An 18,875-nucleotide genomic window follows, 5' to 3' on the forward strand; every position below is an offset into this window, starting at 1 on the left:
TGGGCAGTTAGCAGTCTGCCAATGTCTTTGGAGAAGTAATATTTACCATGATGCATCGGCCTGTTGAATAAGTCCCTCCACGCTGCAAGAGAATACAGGTTCCAGTTACTGTTTATTGACTGGTGTAAAAATATCAAATTACTTTAAACAGGAAATCAACTGAATTCACATTGATGGTCTGAGTGAAGAAATCAAGTTTTTAATTGCTAACAGTATATTACACATTTTAACAATCTCATTTGCAAACAGATGTTAACTAATTCAAAATAAAAATACATTCAAAACTGAATAAAAAAATCAAAGCATAAATGACATCTTGCTAGGAAAGTAATTTGAATGGTACAATAGAATCTTCATGCTACAAGCATGAAACAACTGGACTAGAAGAAGAACTCTAAAACTGAGGTAATTGGAAGTTGGGAAATTGAAGAAAAGTTGCTCTTACCTTGTTACATTCTAATTCTATCATAAGCTGTGGGGAAAAAAACAAAAGAGGAAGCATTACCAAATTATTCACTGTGGAAAAAAAAAGCAGTTTATTGTAGGGAACAGATAATACATTTGGTGAACTGAGAGATTTAAGACAGGTGTTCACTCTTGGTTACATCACAAGTTCACATAAATCACTGCTGCTGCAGTCCAATGCAGTAGATTTGAGACTTTACTTGAGCTGCCAATGTTTAATATGTTTCAAAGAAGCATAATTCTTGGCAAAAAAAATGTTATCAACTCCTTTCAAGAAGATGCTACAGTTACAGCTCCCAGGGGCTGAGGCAGCAGTTAAGAACAGCACTGTACATCAGCAGTACAGTACAGTTCTATAACCAATTCTATTTTCTTTTTTTTTTTTTTCTTTAAGACATGGATTGTTTTGATAGATAATTACTTTCCTCATTTCTGTAGAGAAAAAGAGTATTAACTGTATTTTTTCATCATTTTTATAAGAGGATTATGCAGTTAAAAGGAAATTTTTGAAAACATCTAACGGTTTTGCCTTAGTTAAGGACTAAATGACAAGTGTATATCTTGTATCAAGACAAAGACACTTTAATTACTGTATTAATTTCTATCATTCAGATACACTAAAACATACCTTCCTTTTGCTTTTTCCTGTTGCATTAACTGACTCAGAAAGCATAGGTGTGAGAGTTTTGCTTTGAATTCCAACCCAGAAGTTCTCTAGATTTTGAACAACAGTTGCACTAGAGAAAACAAAATAATTTATTTTATATCAGTGTATTTAATTATAAAATAGTAATAAACTCTTGTCCCCCTTTGCCCCCAGCCAAGAATATCCACTGTGTCCTGGTTTAAAGTTTATACAGTACAAGTTTCACAGAATACTTTTCCTTCTAGTGGCTTATATTATCATCCAGCATAACTCTGAAGATAACTCAAACAGATGCTGAGTACAAGCAGAAGAGGGATAGACACTGTTTGAAGAAGCTCTGGCACCAGTGAGGAGCATTGGCTCAAATGTCCCTAAGAATTGTCCCACATACTCTGACAATCTGCATCTATGATGGTGAACTGATTCTCATGGCAATAATGAGTGGAAGCAATTGTGGTTTTGTATTCTTTTGCCTGCTCTTGGTATTCCTCAAATTTTAATGAAGCAAGGCAAAGGTGGCCCTATCATAAATCTGCACTTCAAACAACACAAGCTATTGAATGTTTAGGTATTTTCCAATATACTTCAAGCATGCATTTGTTAGAGTAGGTGATGTTTTTACAAGGTTCGCATCTGCAAGAAATGTAGCATTAAAAGTAGGCTAAATATGTCTTCTCATGTTTTCAGAAGTTAGTTCATAGGTCATACATTTATTTTAAAATTTATACTAGAAGAATTTACATCAAATTACTATTCTACCACTGTTCAAAATGAAGAAAGATATAACTGAATAGGTCTGAATTTCATTTTTTCAGGGAAGGAGTTACATTCATATTTTGTTGCTGTTGTAATTAAAGAATTCAAAATGTAAAAAATGGCTACTTGAAGATCCATTAATTACATTATGCTTAATGGAATTATTTACAGTTATTAAGATCTTTAGGACATTAACTTTTACAACTATATCTTGAAATGGAAATAATTTAATGAACATAGTGTGAAGTTATGGCAAACTATAAAAAAACTAAGTTGGACAAGAATATCTCAAACAGCAGCACGGGTATATCTCAATACAGAAGGAAAATTTCAAGGCAAAGAAAGAAAAAGAAAAACAACTATTTACATAAATTGAAGCTCTCCTCTAATATCATGTGGAGCAATCCATGTTGTTGTAACCTTCTGTTTCACATCTGAATTGGCATTACTTACTGCTGAATTCTGCAATTAAAAAGAAATACATATAATTATATAAGATGTAAGAGTGATTTTTAGCTATATTATTACAGACAGTCTCTGCTACAATAGGTAACACTGATGTCCTGCTACAGAGAGCCAGTGAATTTCTATATTAGGTTCATATCACATATAAAGGATAGATGAAGTTCTTGAGAAAACCTAACCTTTTAAACTCTACTGAAGAAATAGCTTTGCTGTATAAAAATGATCCTTACTTCTATTATTTTAAAGAAACCCAAGCTCCAGTAAGTACTCCAAAGACCACACACATACCGTCATGTTATGGCACTCCAAGCCTTTGGTGTTTGGATCTGTAATTTTAAAAGTACCAACAGGAACATCTCCATCTATTTCTCGAGCTTGTAGATTAAATCCTTTAAAACCAGCATCTCCAAGTGCTTCTAGAGTTACTGTGAAAAGAGGCATTTTGAGAAATGTAAATTTCATATACCACCAAAACTGCCCAAATGTTTACCATGCAATTTGCTTCACTCCAAGGCACAAGATTGCATTGTGCAGAATTCTGCACAGTGCAGAAATTACTTTAAGCCCTGTACAATTTAAAACACCTTTCTTAATTGTAAGGGGAATGACAATAAAGGTAAAGGAAAAAATTTGGAAAGGTTCTTATCTGTAAAGTAACATGGAATGAATGATTTACTGACAATTTCAAAAGGAATTCTGCTCTACCAAAAGGGCAGTGGCCCTGCTGTGAAGGTGCTCCATCCAGAGAGCAATTTGGGATTAGGAAAATAAAAAGAGGGTTTAAGCCACAATAGCTCCACCTCCTGCAATGTGATAAAATCTGGGAAGCAGCTCTTAGAAGGGTGACTCAAAATGTATCACTCTTAAGTAGCCCCATACTGCGTCCTGAATGTCTATTTTCCTGAAGGATGACAGCGTGTGAAGAACTAATGAGTAGGATCCCTTTGTATTGCAGAGGGCTGATTCAACAGCAAATAATCAAATACAAAGTTAACAAGCAACTAATTATTAGTCCAGTTTGGCTAGCTGTCCCACTCAATTTTAATGTTGTCATAAAAAAATACAGCATAAAGTTAAGATATATTTATTAGATAAAGAAAAAAGTAAGAAGGAATGCATATTCAGTTATACAAATATGTCCATACAGATATAAAACATAAAATATTGTATCTCAGGTGTATATGAACAAGATTGAAGTTAAAAAATAAATTATCTACACTGAGAGGGAAATGAGGGGATTTTTATGAAGATTGGTAATTCTGGAAGTCATGGACAAAGATTTTATGTCATTCAGATTGTTTACCTTGGACTTCATTTCCTGGCTCGAAGTTATCAAAAGATACAGCAATAATATATGGTGGTGCAGATGTCTGTGGTTCAACTTCATAATTTGGTAACAGAGAATCACAATCAATTGAAGTATTTGTCTGTGGAAAACCAAGGATTCCAGGCAAAAATATCCCACAGAACAAAAAACCAAAGCAGGAGTGTCTCCTCATCTGTGGAACAAAAAGACAATTCAGATCATAGTTACTTCTTTAAGTAGTTGCCTAATTGGCAAATATCAGCTTTTCTCCAGGACAAGAAACAAAACAAGCCTAGAAAGCTGCTCTTTCTTTGCATTCATGTACTTTGAAGAAAAAAAAATTACCATAAAATACTTTTATACACTGGCAGAAAAGTGCAATAAGAGACACAAATAATATAATTTAAAAATTCAGAATTATTAAAGGGAGTTTAAATTTGCAGGTCAGCAATCCAGTAACAGCCATGTCTGCTGCATTACACCTTTGAACTAGAAAAGTCCATAAAGCAAAGTTCCTCCTTGTTGCACTGGCAGATTTAGCTCAGCTCCATGGCTATGCAAGAGCTCAGAGGGAATCCTTGCTCTCTCAAACTGTAGATATAACCATGATTAGCATGCTCTTCTTTGACTGCTTTCCCTACTCTCACTTCCAAGTGACAGTCAAGAAATCTAGTTAAATGCCCTGGAGTACCCTTAAAGATTTTCAAATATTTGTTTCCTGAAGGACTTAACAAAAGATTTCTGCAAAGTCCTCTGGAACTTCTAAACATTTTAAAAATACTAAATAACTACTGCATGCTTCCTATTAGTAAAGAATTACTATAATCAGTAAAGAAACTATAACCAGTACAGAAATTCACAAAAAATAACTAAGAGACAAGACTGAAGTTCAATTTTCCAGGACTGTCCAGGAAGAAAAAATGTATTTTCTTTATTGTTCACTTGCAATTATGGTAAACTATTTCCAAGAAAGAAAGGAAACATTTCCCAAAAGTATTCTCAGGTGTTTAATATCAGATTTTTCAGCCCATGTTCAAAATCTAAATATTCAACTGGCACTGAATAATAAGCACTACATACTTAAAAGGCCATTACACCCTATGAACAATTCACTCTTCCAGCTATAAAATTGCTGATACAGCTGTTCAATCTCCAGAAGTCTTTAATAATGCTATTTTACACACTGTCTGCTGCAGGATTGACTCATGTGACACAACAGACAGCAGCAGAAAGAACTGAGATATTTGCTTGAGATTTTTTAAAGCATTTCAAACACAATGTAAGAGATATGTTCAATTTGTACCATCTACCTTTGTATCTTAATTAATGCAGAACTGTGTAAGATCATTTGGTTTTCTATGTGTAATGAAATAAGTAACAAGCATCTGGAAGCAGGGGAAAAATACACAACTCAACATTCATGTACTTAACTCTGAACTTCAACACCTTTTTTAAAAGCCACTGAGTCAACAAATAATAAAACAGGTGACTGTGAAATGCTGAAAGCTTTCCAAGTAGGATGATGAAGGTCTGCAAGGTGTCACAACTACTCAGAGCACCAACAGGAAAGTGATAGATGCAAGTTATCACGTCTTTAAAGCAGGTGAAGGCTGCATCTCTCCAAAGCCTCATCAAAGTGTCACTCTAATGTTATCCTGTGAGCATCATGTTTTGGTATCAGCACGCTGGGCGCGGTAATCCAATCTCTTGTGACGATTTTGACGTGGCCCACCTCTAATTAAATTTTAAATACAACATGTGGGTGCTATTATATCAACAGATGTGGTAAACAGTGATTTAATATGAACCAGCCTATGTGTTGTTGAAATCTCTGTCTGACTCATGGAGAGATGGAAAAAAAAAAGTCCATTTCTAATTAGATGTTCCATTTCAAAGCGCTAAGTCCTAGTTTAGCTAGGATTGGAAAATTGTCTGGAACTGCACCCAGCCATGAAAGAAAGCCAGTTTGAAATATTTCCTCTTTTTCTTGCTAGAAAAGAGCCAGAAATACAAGTACAACAAGTTGAAACATGGCTGAGATGCCTTCTCTTTGCATCAGCTCTCTGATTTAATAGTTCAAGAGGTGTTCTAAGAGTCTCATCATGTCATCTTTTGGAACTAGCTTTTAGATGAGAAAGAGAGATATTAGCATCTTAAAAAATTCCAAGTCTAGACTTGAGGCAGAAAACTTCTATGAGCTCTGAGTTCCAATATATAATCCATGCAATCATGTTATCTTGCATTACATATTTTACATTTTGTCTGTGCAACATGTAAAAAAACAAAAATTAAATATTTATAAAATAGAAGCGTAGAGAATTCTGGCAAATAAATGTTATTTGCAAACTTCTAATTGGATATAATGATGAAAAATTAACTATATCCTCAGCTCTTTCATCTGATGGAAAAATTATAATTATTTTTTCATCACAGATTCAAACCTTTCTCCCTATGAGTCTATGTGGCCCTCACCTTTCCAACACCTGAGCTGCTACCTTAAGAATCCTATTCCATATTTATTCTAATATGTCTTCAGGCCAACAATTAAATCCCTGCTAGTTAGCTACTGCATTCAAAGTCTACTGGACTTGGGAAGAGTCACTTTGGTGGTTTGCTCCTCCAAAGCCTTGGGCAAACTTCTAAATAGAGACAAAAGCTGTTTAAAAAGCTTTTAAATATAGAGCATTTAATGAATATGATAAATACCTCTCCATAATTTGTAAAACACAGTCCTTGCAAGTCCATCCTGCCAACAGTTTAAGACTAGCTCCTGTATAGCCCTTTCTATTCCCATTTTTTATGAGTATCTTTCTCCTTCTCCTAGATGCTCCTGATGAGCCACAGACACAATTCTCTAGCCCTTGAGAATAAGCATCACCAGTTAGTGTGCACCCTGTCCACCACATCCCCAGCAACACACCTTATCGACCAAGTGCTGATGCGTGGGCATCCTCCGGTGGCTCTGTGGTCAGTGCGGAGGAGCTGCAGCCGGGCAGTGCCGGTGCCCAGGAAGATGAGACAGAGGAGGAGGAGGGCTCGGCCAATCCATGCCGAGGTGGGAGCCAGCGTGGCCAATCAGGGCTGGCTGTGCATCCTACCTGGAAATTGGGACACCACAGGTGGGACTGTCCTGCCCAGAGCTGGCGGTGACAACACCCTCCTCGCAGGTGAGTCACGCCCCTCTGACCTTTATCGAGGCATCTGGCACCAGCAGGGCTTCTGAAGGCTGGTAGCCTAAACCAGTATGTCAACTAAAATCAAAAGAATTATGCTATACAAAACCCCCTTACTAATATTTCATAACAATTCCAGTAAAAGATTCTATATTAGTCTTATTAATCTGTTACCACAGAGTATTCTGCTGCTGCTTTTTTATTTTCTACTCCCTTTTTACAGTTGGAAAAGTCTTGGAAAGTCCTAATGATTGCCATACCTCCAAGCATTTTCTCAGAGCAAAGAGTTAATTAGGTTGTTTCTCCTCATGAACCTTGTGGGAAGAACCTGAAGTTATTGCAACTGACCTGCACTCAAAACTAACATTTTTCTTACTCTTCAGAAGATTTTCACAAGGTCTCTACCAGAGACTGGGAGAAGTCCAAAAGGTGAATGACATAAAATAGAATAGAATATTTCCAGTTGGATGGGATCTAATTTGTCTAATTCATGCCTGTCCAAATGCCTCTGAAATACTGATGGGCCTGGGGCTTTGTCCACCTCCCTAGGAAACCTGTTACAGTGCATGACCAACCTCTCAGTAAAGAAATGCTTCCTGATGTCCACTCTGAACCTCCCCCAGAGCAGCTTTGAACCATTTCCACACGTCCTATACTGGACACCAGGGAGAAGACATCAGCACCTCCCTCTCCACTTCCCCTTCTCAGGAAATTGTGGAGGTCAGTGAGGTCACCCCTCAGCCTCCCTTTCTCCAAATTAGACAAGCCCAAAATTCTTTGGTGCTCCTAGCAGGACATTACTTTCAGCCCTTTGTTGGCCTCCTCTGGACATTTTCAAGGACCTTAGCAACACAACAGACATTCCTATTTAGCCATAGAATTCTGTGAATCTATGAGTCTTTGCTTAATGGAAATCCTTTAACCCAAAGACTGTTTATAAGAGCCTTCTTCAATTCCTTAATATTTGTTCATTTAAAATGTATTTGAAATCAAAATGCTCATAGCGTCTTAAGAAAATTAGCTATTTTTAAGATTCAGTGCATTTAACTAACTGTATTCTCTTTCAGTTAATTGCCTTTAATGAGTAGCATTTTATTTATATTGTTCCATTATGAAATGCCTTATTTCCTATCTGCTGGTATCCATTGGGAAGATCATAATCTTTCTTCTCTTACTATAGCACCAAACTTACCATTAATACCAATGTTATAAATAGCAATACAAAATCATGCTGCACACCACAAATGCAATAGCATACCAGTAACACCATCAAATAAATTACACAGTAAAGGAATGACAAGTGCTCACACCAGAAACACATAACCAAAGAGATGGGATCTTACAAATGCATAATGCAAGACCTCCTTCACAACCAGCTAGAAGACACTGAGAGGTAACCAGAGGGATTAGAACTGTTTCTCCAGGCTACTTTGAGCAGCAGTGAGCACTCCATGAATATTTGATTTGACAGTCAGATAGATAAATGTCAGGCAATGAATTGCTGTAATCTTGGTAATATGGTTATAAAGAAGCATAGATAACACAAGCAATATGCTTTTGTTGGCTGTAGCACTAATAAAATACCACTATGAATAAGCTGGTAAAGACTCAGACCATTAGTTTACAATGTGAGAGTTGTAAACGTGCGTCCCTCTTACACAACACTCTGCTGGAAGTTTATTTCAAAGGGACAGTATTCCCACTGAATCAAACAGAGGAGACTGATTCTGTATTAATTTACCTGTACTCTAAAATGCCAGTTTAAAAAATAAAGTCTTTTTCAGGTCTACACATGTGAAAGGAAAATTTTGAGATCATAATTTAAATACTAGTTGAACAAGTGGTAAACTCCCAGCTCTAGTGAAACCATGATTACAAAGTTTGCTATGTACTGAAACTCCTGTGCAGAGCAACACTACACTGTGTGCCCATGGAATTCCCTGGTGCTTGGAATGCCTGCAATGCAAATTCCCGTGGGAATATTAGCCTCTTTTTTTAGATCTCTGATTTTATGCAGCCCTTATGGAGCTAACTGGTCTTTCTTTCAATTAATCATGTTAGATTTGTCCCACCAACAGTGGGCCAATTCATTTTAGGAGGAAGCCAGGGAGCATGGCAGAGAGGCCAGAGCCGAGAACACTGGAAGGAGGGGGATATCTCCTAGGCAGTGGGTGAAAATTTTAAAGGGTACATGGTGGACACAGGTGAAGCCAGCTACTCACATAAGCAAAAGACTGTCTTCTTGAATAAAGGACTGCAAACCCTGGCAGTGTTTCCAGTACTACCTTGTTTCTACTAAAAACTGTTTAAAACAAATCAGAGTAAACTGCCCACTTCCTTCTTCTTCACTGACATCAGGATCTCCAACCACTTTCATGACCCTCAACAGCTTTCTGCTTGCTCTCTGCAACAACTGAGCCAAAGATTATTTTTAATCCGGTCATTTATGTTGCAACAGGAAATCTTAGAAAGCCTAAAAAACCTTCAGCTAAAGCCAACATACATAAATAACATGGTAAAATAGGTGATGTTATTTTCATCAAGGTCTGGTATCCTTCTCAAACCGCTTTGATGTTTCCATAGGCAATAGATCCACTCCTGGGTCTTGGCCTGGGCAGGAGAACTTGCAAACTCTTTGCTCAGATGCCTCACGTGTGCTGGACACAATGAATGTTGCAACAGTAGCTGCTCCAAAATGATTTCAGAGAAAATGTACATAACAAGTGCTCTTACAGATATGAAGAGCTGAGTTTATAACAATCTATGTCTTTTGTTAAGTACTCCAAACTGACTCCATGGAAAAGTGAATGGAAAGGGAGGGAAAGGAACTTCATTTCTTCTAAGCACTATTTTTCATAGTTCTGAAAAAAAAATCACAACTATTTCTGAACATCCTTGACTCCTCTTAAGTGCCAGGTGTCTTCCCAAGATCTCCCTGTCCTTTTCTTTGTTTCATCCTTGCTTAAACAGGGAAGGTCAAGAATAATCCCTACAAATGACAGAAATGAAATGTGTTCTCCTGACATCTATTTTGACCATTTGAGAAATTTCTGTAATATTCCACATTTCATCCCCCAATTAAAGCAGCTTTCTCAGTTTACAGTATTAGTTTGATAAGAGGATGTTATAATTGTACACTTTTTGTGTATAACTCCAGAGTACTCAACAGGAGTTATTTTCAAAAATATTCTAAATTTAATGGTAAGGATTCTTAACAGCTATGTAAATAATGATTAAATGAAAAGACACATTTATTCAGTCTTCCTTCAGAACCAGCATGTCTCCTGCCTTATACTAGCATGTCAATATTTACATCCTGTTTCCAAGGACTTAAAGTATTGCCACATTTTTTATTTATAAAGGAACATTTTGCTTCCCATGCTCAATAAATAGATCCCCATCTTGAAAAGACATCAACATATCATACAGTAATATTACATATTGCTCAAAATAACTCTAGATATAAATATGGTGTTTTTCTTCTGAAAAAAAAAAAAAAGTTAAAAAACTGTAAAACCAAATAAAATTTACATAATATATTTTGCTCTCCCAAGGAAATATGTTAAATGTCTTCTTGATAAAATTCAACTCTCTGATAATTCAGACAAACACATTTTTCTAGTGAAAAAAAGATACGAGAATTATCCTTTCCTACATATTAAAAAATGTTGTCTTTAATTTCTTGTCTTCAATCATGTTAGCACTTTTCCTGTCTGATTTAAACCCTACCAACATGCGTGTAAAAAAGAAGTAATTCTATAAATAACAAAGTGGTTCACACCCTCAAAGTCCTAGATAGATGAAGTCACTGGGAGCCTTGCATGAGAATTAGTGAGCAAAAAACAGTTTTGCCTTGACTTGACATAAGAGTAGAAAGGGAGTGATCAAATGGATTACTTCTACCAAACCTTTTGTGCCCCGGTAGAGGTGAGGGTGAACAAGACTGTGCAGGGCTGATGGGGTGCCATGCCCTTACGTGCTGCTCAGGATAAACACCTGACATGAACAGCACATACAAGAGCAATGACATTATGAACATTGCATCACGTTATCTCATGCATTGTGCAACATAACAAGTGCTATTGTCCCTATGTGCTTTTAAGGTGAGTGCCTGGGTGTGGCTGCAAACATATGCAATACTTCATATAAGCCACAGTGACTACCATTTGTTAGTGATTTACCAGACTCTACATTCAGATTTAAGTAAACCTAAACATGTGAATGGAATGGCAGAAATTATACTAGAGGGATCCTGCTACCAAGATATGCAGTCCATGAGAAAACTGGAGCCATAATACTAAAAATGAAAATTCACTGTTTTCCCAGTCATGGAGAAGATAAATGGTCTCCCTTACACGCGTTGCCTACTGGTATTACTAAAAAATTCTTTGACTGTAATTTGTATTTATAGATCCAGAACACTTCAAGTACCACTGAAATATGTTTACAGGCTATTTCTAAGTCCCTGTGGCCTAGAGAATTCTGCACAGTGCAGTTAAGGCAGTGCACATCTATGCCTGTATGGTTCACTCATGAGTGAGCAGCTGGGATTCAGACACGTAAGTTCAGCTCTAGAGCTTCTGCCAGTCCAACAGTACTGGGTCAAAAGCAGCATAGATATAGGATACAAAACTGGATTGTATAAACTCCCTTTGCTGGTGTACACCCAGTCATTGAAAAATGTTGGCTGCTTAGGCTAACTGAATTTTGACTAATTTGGGAGATCATTGCATGTCTGTAACAGATACCCATGAGACCTGCATCACGGTGTGATCAAAAAGGCCATGGATCTGTTATTTATATGCATAGAGCTGCAGCTTCTAAGAGTTTCTTTCAATCTCTCAGGCCAAGAGGGAGATGTCCTTACTAGTGAACATTCCTTTGGAATTCAAAAGCAACTTTAAAAAATCGCTATTAATTCCTTCAAAAGTGTGACCAAAGGTTAAGTAGACTACTTATCTTTGTGTCAATCTATACAGGTTGTTCTTAGGTACGAGAATGTGACTGTAGATTTGGGAAGTCCCAGTTTCATCATTTACAGAAGCCAAAAACCTGTCATCCTAGAAAGAAGCATACTTTTTATGGGAAGAGTTGTGCATTACTTGTGCACGACTACTGGAGAGCAGAAAGGATGGGATGCAGGGTGGAGAGGGAAGGTATGATGGGCTCATGTGGTTTCCAATAATATCCAATTCCCAAGAAAAAGCCAGTTAATAATATATTTTCCAGGACATGACCAACAAGGCATTTGATATTGTACGGGTTTCCAGTAACAAATAGTAACACTTCCACTACTTCCACTGCGTTCTTCCTGTTTGTCTCTGAACACACCTCACAAACAGCTCCCTGTGAGGCAGGGAAGTATTGCTGTTGACACCCCATTCTGCAGATGAGGAAACCAAGGCACAGAGGGATTAAGTGACTCGGCCAAGGTCATATAGAAAGTCTGCTGCCACTCAGGGTATGCGTCAGTCCTTGTCAGCACTCAGTGACACTCCCTAAAAAGTTCACTCAACCCCTTTCTCTGCATAGGCCAGCATCTTTAAGGTTTCATAAGTATCATCGTCCACCCTAACCTTGACTGGAAGAAGAAAATTCATCAGCCCAGGTCAGAGTCAGGCTGAGCATGATCCGCGGCTTTCTTACTTTTTCATTAGGGCTGTTGATTATCTACAAGATTGTACTTTATTTTCACGTCTGCCAGAAATTCCTCCTAAGGGACTCCTCTAATTTAAACCTAAGTAGGTGGGCGGTATTATCCATACAATAAGTACATGCAGTAATTATTTTCAAAGATTCATACATATTTCTCTCAGGACAAACTTTCCCATTTCTACTACTGCATTTAAAACCCTCCACCATCCTTTCCTATACAATATAAATCAGCTCAAAGTTTCATAAATTCATGCCATGCAACGTGGATATATCTATATATGTATATACACATGCATACAGATAGCATAATACCTCCTGTATAGACAGTATTACACTATAGATGGGAATATGTAAGTATCTAGGAAAAAATTAGCAAGAATAACCTAAAAAATTAAACACACATCCTAAAGTGTTTCACCTTTACAGTAGCTTTCCAAACAAAATCTCTGATGTATTTTATGTGTAAGCAATAATGTGAGGAATTTCACATCTTATTTCCTTTTGTTTGTGTATTAGAACAGTTAATGGACTTAATGGGGATTTCTTTAGGTGTGACAAACTTAAATGAACCTCACATGTGACCCATACAGTAAACAGTGCTTTTGGTCTGTTTAAATAGAAATGCTGAGATTCAGCCTCAGGCGAATCAAGAAGCCCAGGGATGAATCCGCACATTTGAGGCATGATAGCAGATCAAACAGAACCATTTCTTCTGTGCTGTTCATACCAGGTTTCTAGTGCTATATCAAACCACTGAGGTCCTCCTTCCCCTCTCTCACCTTTTTAAAATTGAGATCTAGGATTCTTGCATTCTAGTGTGTTTCTAATTGAAAGCAATCCTATGCCAATATTTGTTCCATTGCATTGCTAGAAAAACAGCAGAGCTGCTCTTGGTACTTTTCTTTTACTTATTCAATAACTGAGCCTTTCAGTTCATTCATTTATAATGCTATTCCAAAACCAGGAGTGCCTTTTATTTGAGGAATAAAGGAATAATTTTGAAAATGAAAAAAAAGGCATGAGAGCTGGAGGAGTTGCCATCTCTTTCTTGCTCTGTCACAAATTTCCTGTATGAGTCTAACAAGTCATTAACTTCTATATGCCTCATCTAGAAAATGAGATAATGACATTTAACTATTTCATTGGGAGGCTTAATGGTTGTGAAATTTGCTGAGCTTCTTGGAATGAAAGAAGCTGCTGTCAGAGTAAACAGTAATAGCGTGATGATGTTTGCTGGGAAGGTTATAGGAGAGTCCCTTTGTAACAATATCACAATTCGGCATTACACAGACAAGATTAGCCAAGTAAGTGAGTCACTTAGTGAGAAATTTGTGTTTTCCTTCATTTGTGGTATCTGTGCATACTGTCTGGACCCCAAAACCAAGACAAATTTTTAATGATCTGTAAGTCTATGGAAAGAGACACTGTCTTTAGAAAATAAAACATCCTTTCTCTACTGTTAGAATCTAATTGCAAACATCAGACTACAAAAGATTTATAAAAATGCCTATGGGCTTTAAAATTTGCTATGGATTAGTACAAGCCACCATTTGACAGATCAGTCATAGACAGTAGCACATAAATTGATTCTTTGTTGATTTTCCCTCTGATATTCTAGAAAACAAGGGGACTTGAACTAATGTGTCTGTCCTTCACACACTCTTAGATGGGAATACTCTGTGGAGGATCTCTAAAAAGCCCCACATAACCTTTTTGGAGCACCCCTGTGGATGTAGGTATCTAATGTTACACACACTCAGCAGTTTTAATTTCCCAAGGCCTCACTTCTCCCTGGTGTCCCTTCATCTCTCTTCTTCTTGTCTATATTTGCTGGGATTTGGATTTTTTTAGGTTTATATTCCTTTTACTGAGAAGATGATGGAATATCAAATATGCTTCTAAATTGTTTTTGGCCATGAAAAATGTCAGACTATCTCCTACAACCTCAAACAATTCATGCTGACAAAATGATTGGTAACTATTTTTGGGCACCAGCTTGAAACTAATGCTTCTGCTTCCACCACAGCAATCCTCATTTCATTTGTGATAAGGGTTTATGCTGGTCACCTAAATTCAATGTGGCATTTTAATGTTGGTAAAACGTCAGTGACCATGTGTTGTTTCCCCCTTCAAATTAAAACATTGCCTGAAGGAAATATATCTGTTTATATACTCTGTTTGTAAGTAGCCAATATCCACAGCAAGATCCTTGAGTACAGGAAATAACAAGCCACCTTTTTACTTGAAAAAGAAACTTAAGCATTCCCTTTCACCAAATAAGTGTTTCTAAATACCAAGGAAGAGTGGAAGCATTCTAAAATTGAGAACCTAGTATGTGAGGACAGAGAAAGCTATTCTTGTATCATTGTGTATAGAAGATATTCTCAAAGGTAGAGGATGGCATTCACAGGGTTACAGGTGTGTATTACAATCATAGCAGAAATAAAGTCCAATCATAGTAGCACTACAAACTGTAGCACTAGTCCATTCAAATCAAACTGAATTTTCTCTAGGAAACATTATCTGTGTGTAGGAGCGCCACAGCTCAGAAAAAAATATGAGATCTTGGAACAATTGTGATGTTCACATGTTTGGTCAAACACAAGGCAACTAGTATTTAGGATTTCAGCACATTTATTTTGCAATGGTCTACTGAAATCTGTCCACAGCAACAGAGCTGAACAAGTATCCTCTCATACCTGTCAGATTTCATGGTGTCATATCTTAAAGATCAGGACATTCCACAACACCACACTGGGGCCTACTGAACTACTGTATCATTGGAAAGCGAATAATTCTGAGTAGGGCCAAAAGGTGTAATTTAAATAGATTTGTAGCCAGTTGCACTTTTCAGTTCTATCACCAAGTGAGTTGATTCACATGAATACAAGCAAAACAGAAGGCTAATTAATGATATATATGTGTCCAGAGCTCTTACATTGAGTGAGCAGCTTAAAACATTCATTCTGCACCTAGTATATTAGGAAACACACATGATCTAATTAGTCAATATCCCAAAAGGAAGAAAAAAATTATCATCTACTACAGCAAATTTCAAAAACACAATCATAAATGAGTTGGCATAGGAACATGTAACCCATATTGAAAGTGAATGTTTCTGCTTGATAGTGTCTGAATAATGCTAACGCTGTTAGTATCAGTACTTTGAATCAATGACAAATTACAAACTCTTAAGATTAGAAATTAGATGCAGGAATACCCAAACAGACTGCTTCACTTCTCTTACTCTTTTCCACCTGGTTTTGTTGGGTGGAAGGGGTTGTGTTCAGTAAACCCTTTGCTACAAGAAAAACCTCAATACTGATTTCTACTAAGGTGCCCAATGCAGACTCTTGCAAGTCAAATTATAGAAGATATGCTACAGGAGACAGCATTAAATGTCTGAAAACTTTCAGTTTAATTTATTCTAAATTTTAAAACAATAAGATTCACCTGTTTTGCAGATAGCCAAAAACCAGATGAACTGGGGCAAGACCAATCCTATACCTAAAACTGATCATCTACTAAAGCTGAGACTTCTCTAGCATGTGTTTATACTCTAGTATCTCTAGTTTAAAAATTACATCAGGGCATCTAAGTTCCAAACATTTGCTTTCAGCAAAAGGAATGCAGTAACTACGCTGTCTAAGATGATCTCGCTGACAAGTCTGGACAGGTCTACACTTGCTTAGAACAACACAGAGATTTATAGCTGAGAATGAGCCCTACTTTTAACTGAGAAGAAGTGTCTGCCAGCAGGCCATACACTCAGTGGAGAAAAATGTGAGCTTGGCATGACTAAGGTAGGCATTAGAAGATGTACAGCTGGGAGTGGATGAACTGGAATGGGCAAGGCCGAGAGTATTAAAATTTGGCCTATTTCTTCTAATGAAATGCTCACAGAAGGATTGTACAGGGACAAGCTACCATACAGCTGATATGTAAAAAACAGCAGAAATAAACCACTCTTCAAAAGAAGTGTTAGGAAGAAGGTGTATGTAAATTTCATGCCAATTAGGAATTTAAAAAAATACAAGAAAATGGGGGTAGGCATTTAAAACATTGAAGGAAGAATTTACAGTTTACTTATTTTTCCCCTGAATCTTGCTCTTGAAATCTGTTTGGCTAGATGAGTGGAGAAAGATATAATACTGTGTATTGAGCCCAGCCAGCTCATTCTCAAACTCCCCAGGTGATTATCTTTCAATCTAATTCAAACTGTGTGAAATTATAAAGGACATATCACACCACACAGCTACAGAAACTACCATACCAAGATTGCAGAGCTCTTAAATTAGACAAACTCTCATGCCTTGCTAAGAAGGCAGAAACATATAAACATTGAAATGAGAAAAGAAAAAGGGGAGAAAAGGAGCCAGCAAAGTCAAATATTTGACTGGACTGGACTGAGCTCCCGAAGTAAGAGTTGCAAGCAATATGCATTTTCCACCTTAACAGTGGCAAAGCTTCAGGTTTGAGTGACCTAAGGTATCTCTAAAGGACTGAGAACACTACCAGAAATTACCTTCATATGCAGCTCTTTCCCCTTCAACTTTTTGTAAGAGCAATTAGAGGTCTTTGAAAGTCAAAAGTTTTCAATTTTCTCCCCACATAAATCCCCATGCAGAGTTACAACAGCAAGGCAGAGATGACCAAAAGAATGATCAGTTGCCCTAGCTAGCCTCTGAAACAAATCTGACCTTTTTTCCTATCTCAGTATTAAATGTTTAATGGGCAACAACAGGAAGTTAATAATTTCAGAGCATAAAAATTAACTTCCATTATAATTCATGTTTTTAATATATGGTGTTAGTAAGTACAGAGTAGAGAAATTCACCCTTCATTATTCATGTATATAATAAACCTCAAATTGTAATGTCTAGGTGCTTAGCTGCAAGGTACCTGAAATTTTATACATTTATAATTTATATTCTGGAAAATTTTAAGTGATGTTTAATTGCAGAGGGACACTTTGTTGGAAGGGTTCAACACAAAGTTCAAAGGCTGACACTGACCAGGAGTCCTAGAGAAATGGGATGGGCCTTAATTTATTATGAATTAATATTGTCACTAGTGGGGACACATCACAATTTTTTCTGGCTTCTTGGTTAATGGTAACCTTGATTCCAATTCCCTCATTGTGGAAACACAATCTCCTTGGACACACATGTCTCAGTATGCTGTGGCAGCTGAATGCAAATGATGTGGAGAGGAGAAAAAATTAACATAAATTCTGGGCAAATTCATTTTGGGACATGCAATGGATAGGCTTTGGCCCCCCTCAAAAAGGAAAATATTCTCAGCATTTTAAGTACTGAGAACAAGGGTTATTATTTTTCCACTCCCCTAGGTTTGTATGGTTGAATTTGCAATCCTGCATTCTCAGTGCTTTTGCTTTTCTAGCTAAAGGGGAGATTGCTGCTGTAGAACTCCCTCACACCAACACTGGGGTAGGACCAAAATCCAATTATTCCCATGGCTTTGGCTTAGGATGTCAGCCAAGCTGCTGCTGTTGATCTGCAATGCCCTTGTGGAAATGAAAAACTGAAATTCCTGTAAGCAGTCAAGAGAGACATTTCACATCATTAAATAACAACTTATTAGAACTGCTCATGTATTCTAAAAATGTGAATAATAACAAATTAGAGCAGTGTTTAGACTTATTGCTGGAACAGGAAATGTGTGTTCAAATGCCTTCAAGACACAAACGTCTAGGTGTGTTCATTTTAGTCAGTCCCTTTTGACCAACCTCTTGTATATCAGAAACCTTGTGAAATTTTTTCTTTAATTTTTGCCATACAAGACTGAGAAACAAAGGCTGCAGCATTACCAAACCAGACTCTTTTGGTGAAGTTTGGAACAGTGCAACCATGAGTTTTTTACTGTAATATGGGAGAAGGCTTAATCCACACTGTCCTACAGAAATAGGGGTCCAGTAAGGCCCTGAATTTCTGTCTAAACAAACACACATGGTGGATAACTGTGATAAGCTCCAAAATCAGGATAAAAGGTAAAAAAAAAAATGGGAGATTACTGAAAATTGCTTCTATTTATGGCTCAGTCTCCAGTATTTAACAACCACAGAAACTCAGAAAATAAAACGGAAATCGTAGCATTAGTGGCATTCTGATTTCAACTCAGCCACAGCTATTTATTTTGAGAGAGAATATAGAAAGAGGAGGGAGGGTTTTGTGAGGGAGCCAAAGGAGTGCTTCATATTTCATCACATCCTGTTTTCAACAGTTTCATTAGACTTACCCTACAATTAATTTTTGGAGCAGATCTTGCAGCACCCTAAGGATATCTGCTCTTTCCTGGCTTTGTGCTGCAGAATCTCACACTAAACTGATGATAATTCTAAGCCATAAACTATTTTCAAGTTCATCAACAGTCTGTAAAGCAAATTATT

At 37.1% G+C, this 18,875-nt stretch overlaps 1 protein-coding gene across 36 annotated transcripts in view; it reads right to left on the reverse strand.

Moving 5' to 3' along the window:
• LOC132076649 (hornerin-like) overlaps positions 1–6,621 on the reverse strand; it is a 48,393-nt gene extending 41,772 nt beyond the window's left edge. For all 36 annotated transcript variants that reach the window (XM_059477844.1, XM_059477835.1, XM_059477857.1 and 33 more), the window contains exons 1-7: positions 6,559–6,621; positions 3,636–3,831; positions 2,621–2,757; positions 2,235–2,329; positions 1,094–1,202; positions 446–472; positions 47–82 (exon numbers count right to left, since the gene is read on the reverse strand). In XM_059477844.1, the coding sequence (XP_059333827.1) occupies positions 47–82; positions 446–472; positions 1,094–1,202; positions 2,235–2,329; positions 2,621–2,757; positions 3,636–3,831; positions 6,559–6,588 (630 nt within the window). In that variant the 5' untranslated portion in view covers positions 6,589–6,621. The remainder of the gene's footprint in view (positions 1–46; positions 83–445; positions 473–1,093; positions 1,203–2,234; positions 2,330–2,620; positions 2,758–3,635; positions 3,832–6,558) is intronic.
• Between the last annotated feature and the right edge of the window lie 12,254 nt (positions 6,622–18,875).

This window comes from Ammospiza nelsoni, chromosome 9, assembly GCF_027579445.1.
Source record: "Ammospiza nelsoni isolate bAmmNel1 chromosome 9, bAmmNel1.pri, whole genome shotgun sequence".
Classification (NCBI taxonomy): Eukaryota; Metazoa; Chordata; class Aves; order Passeriformes; family Passerellidae; genus Ammospiza; species Ammospiza nelsoni.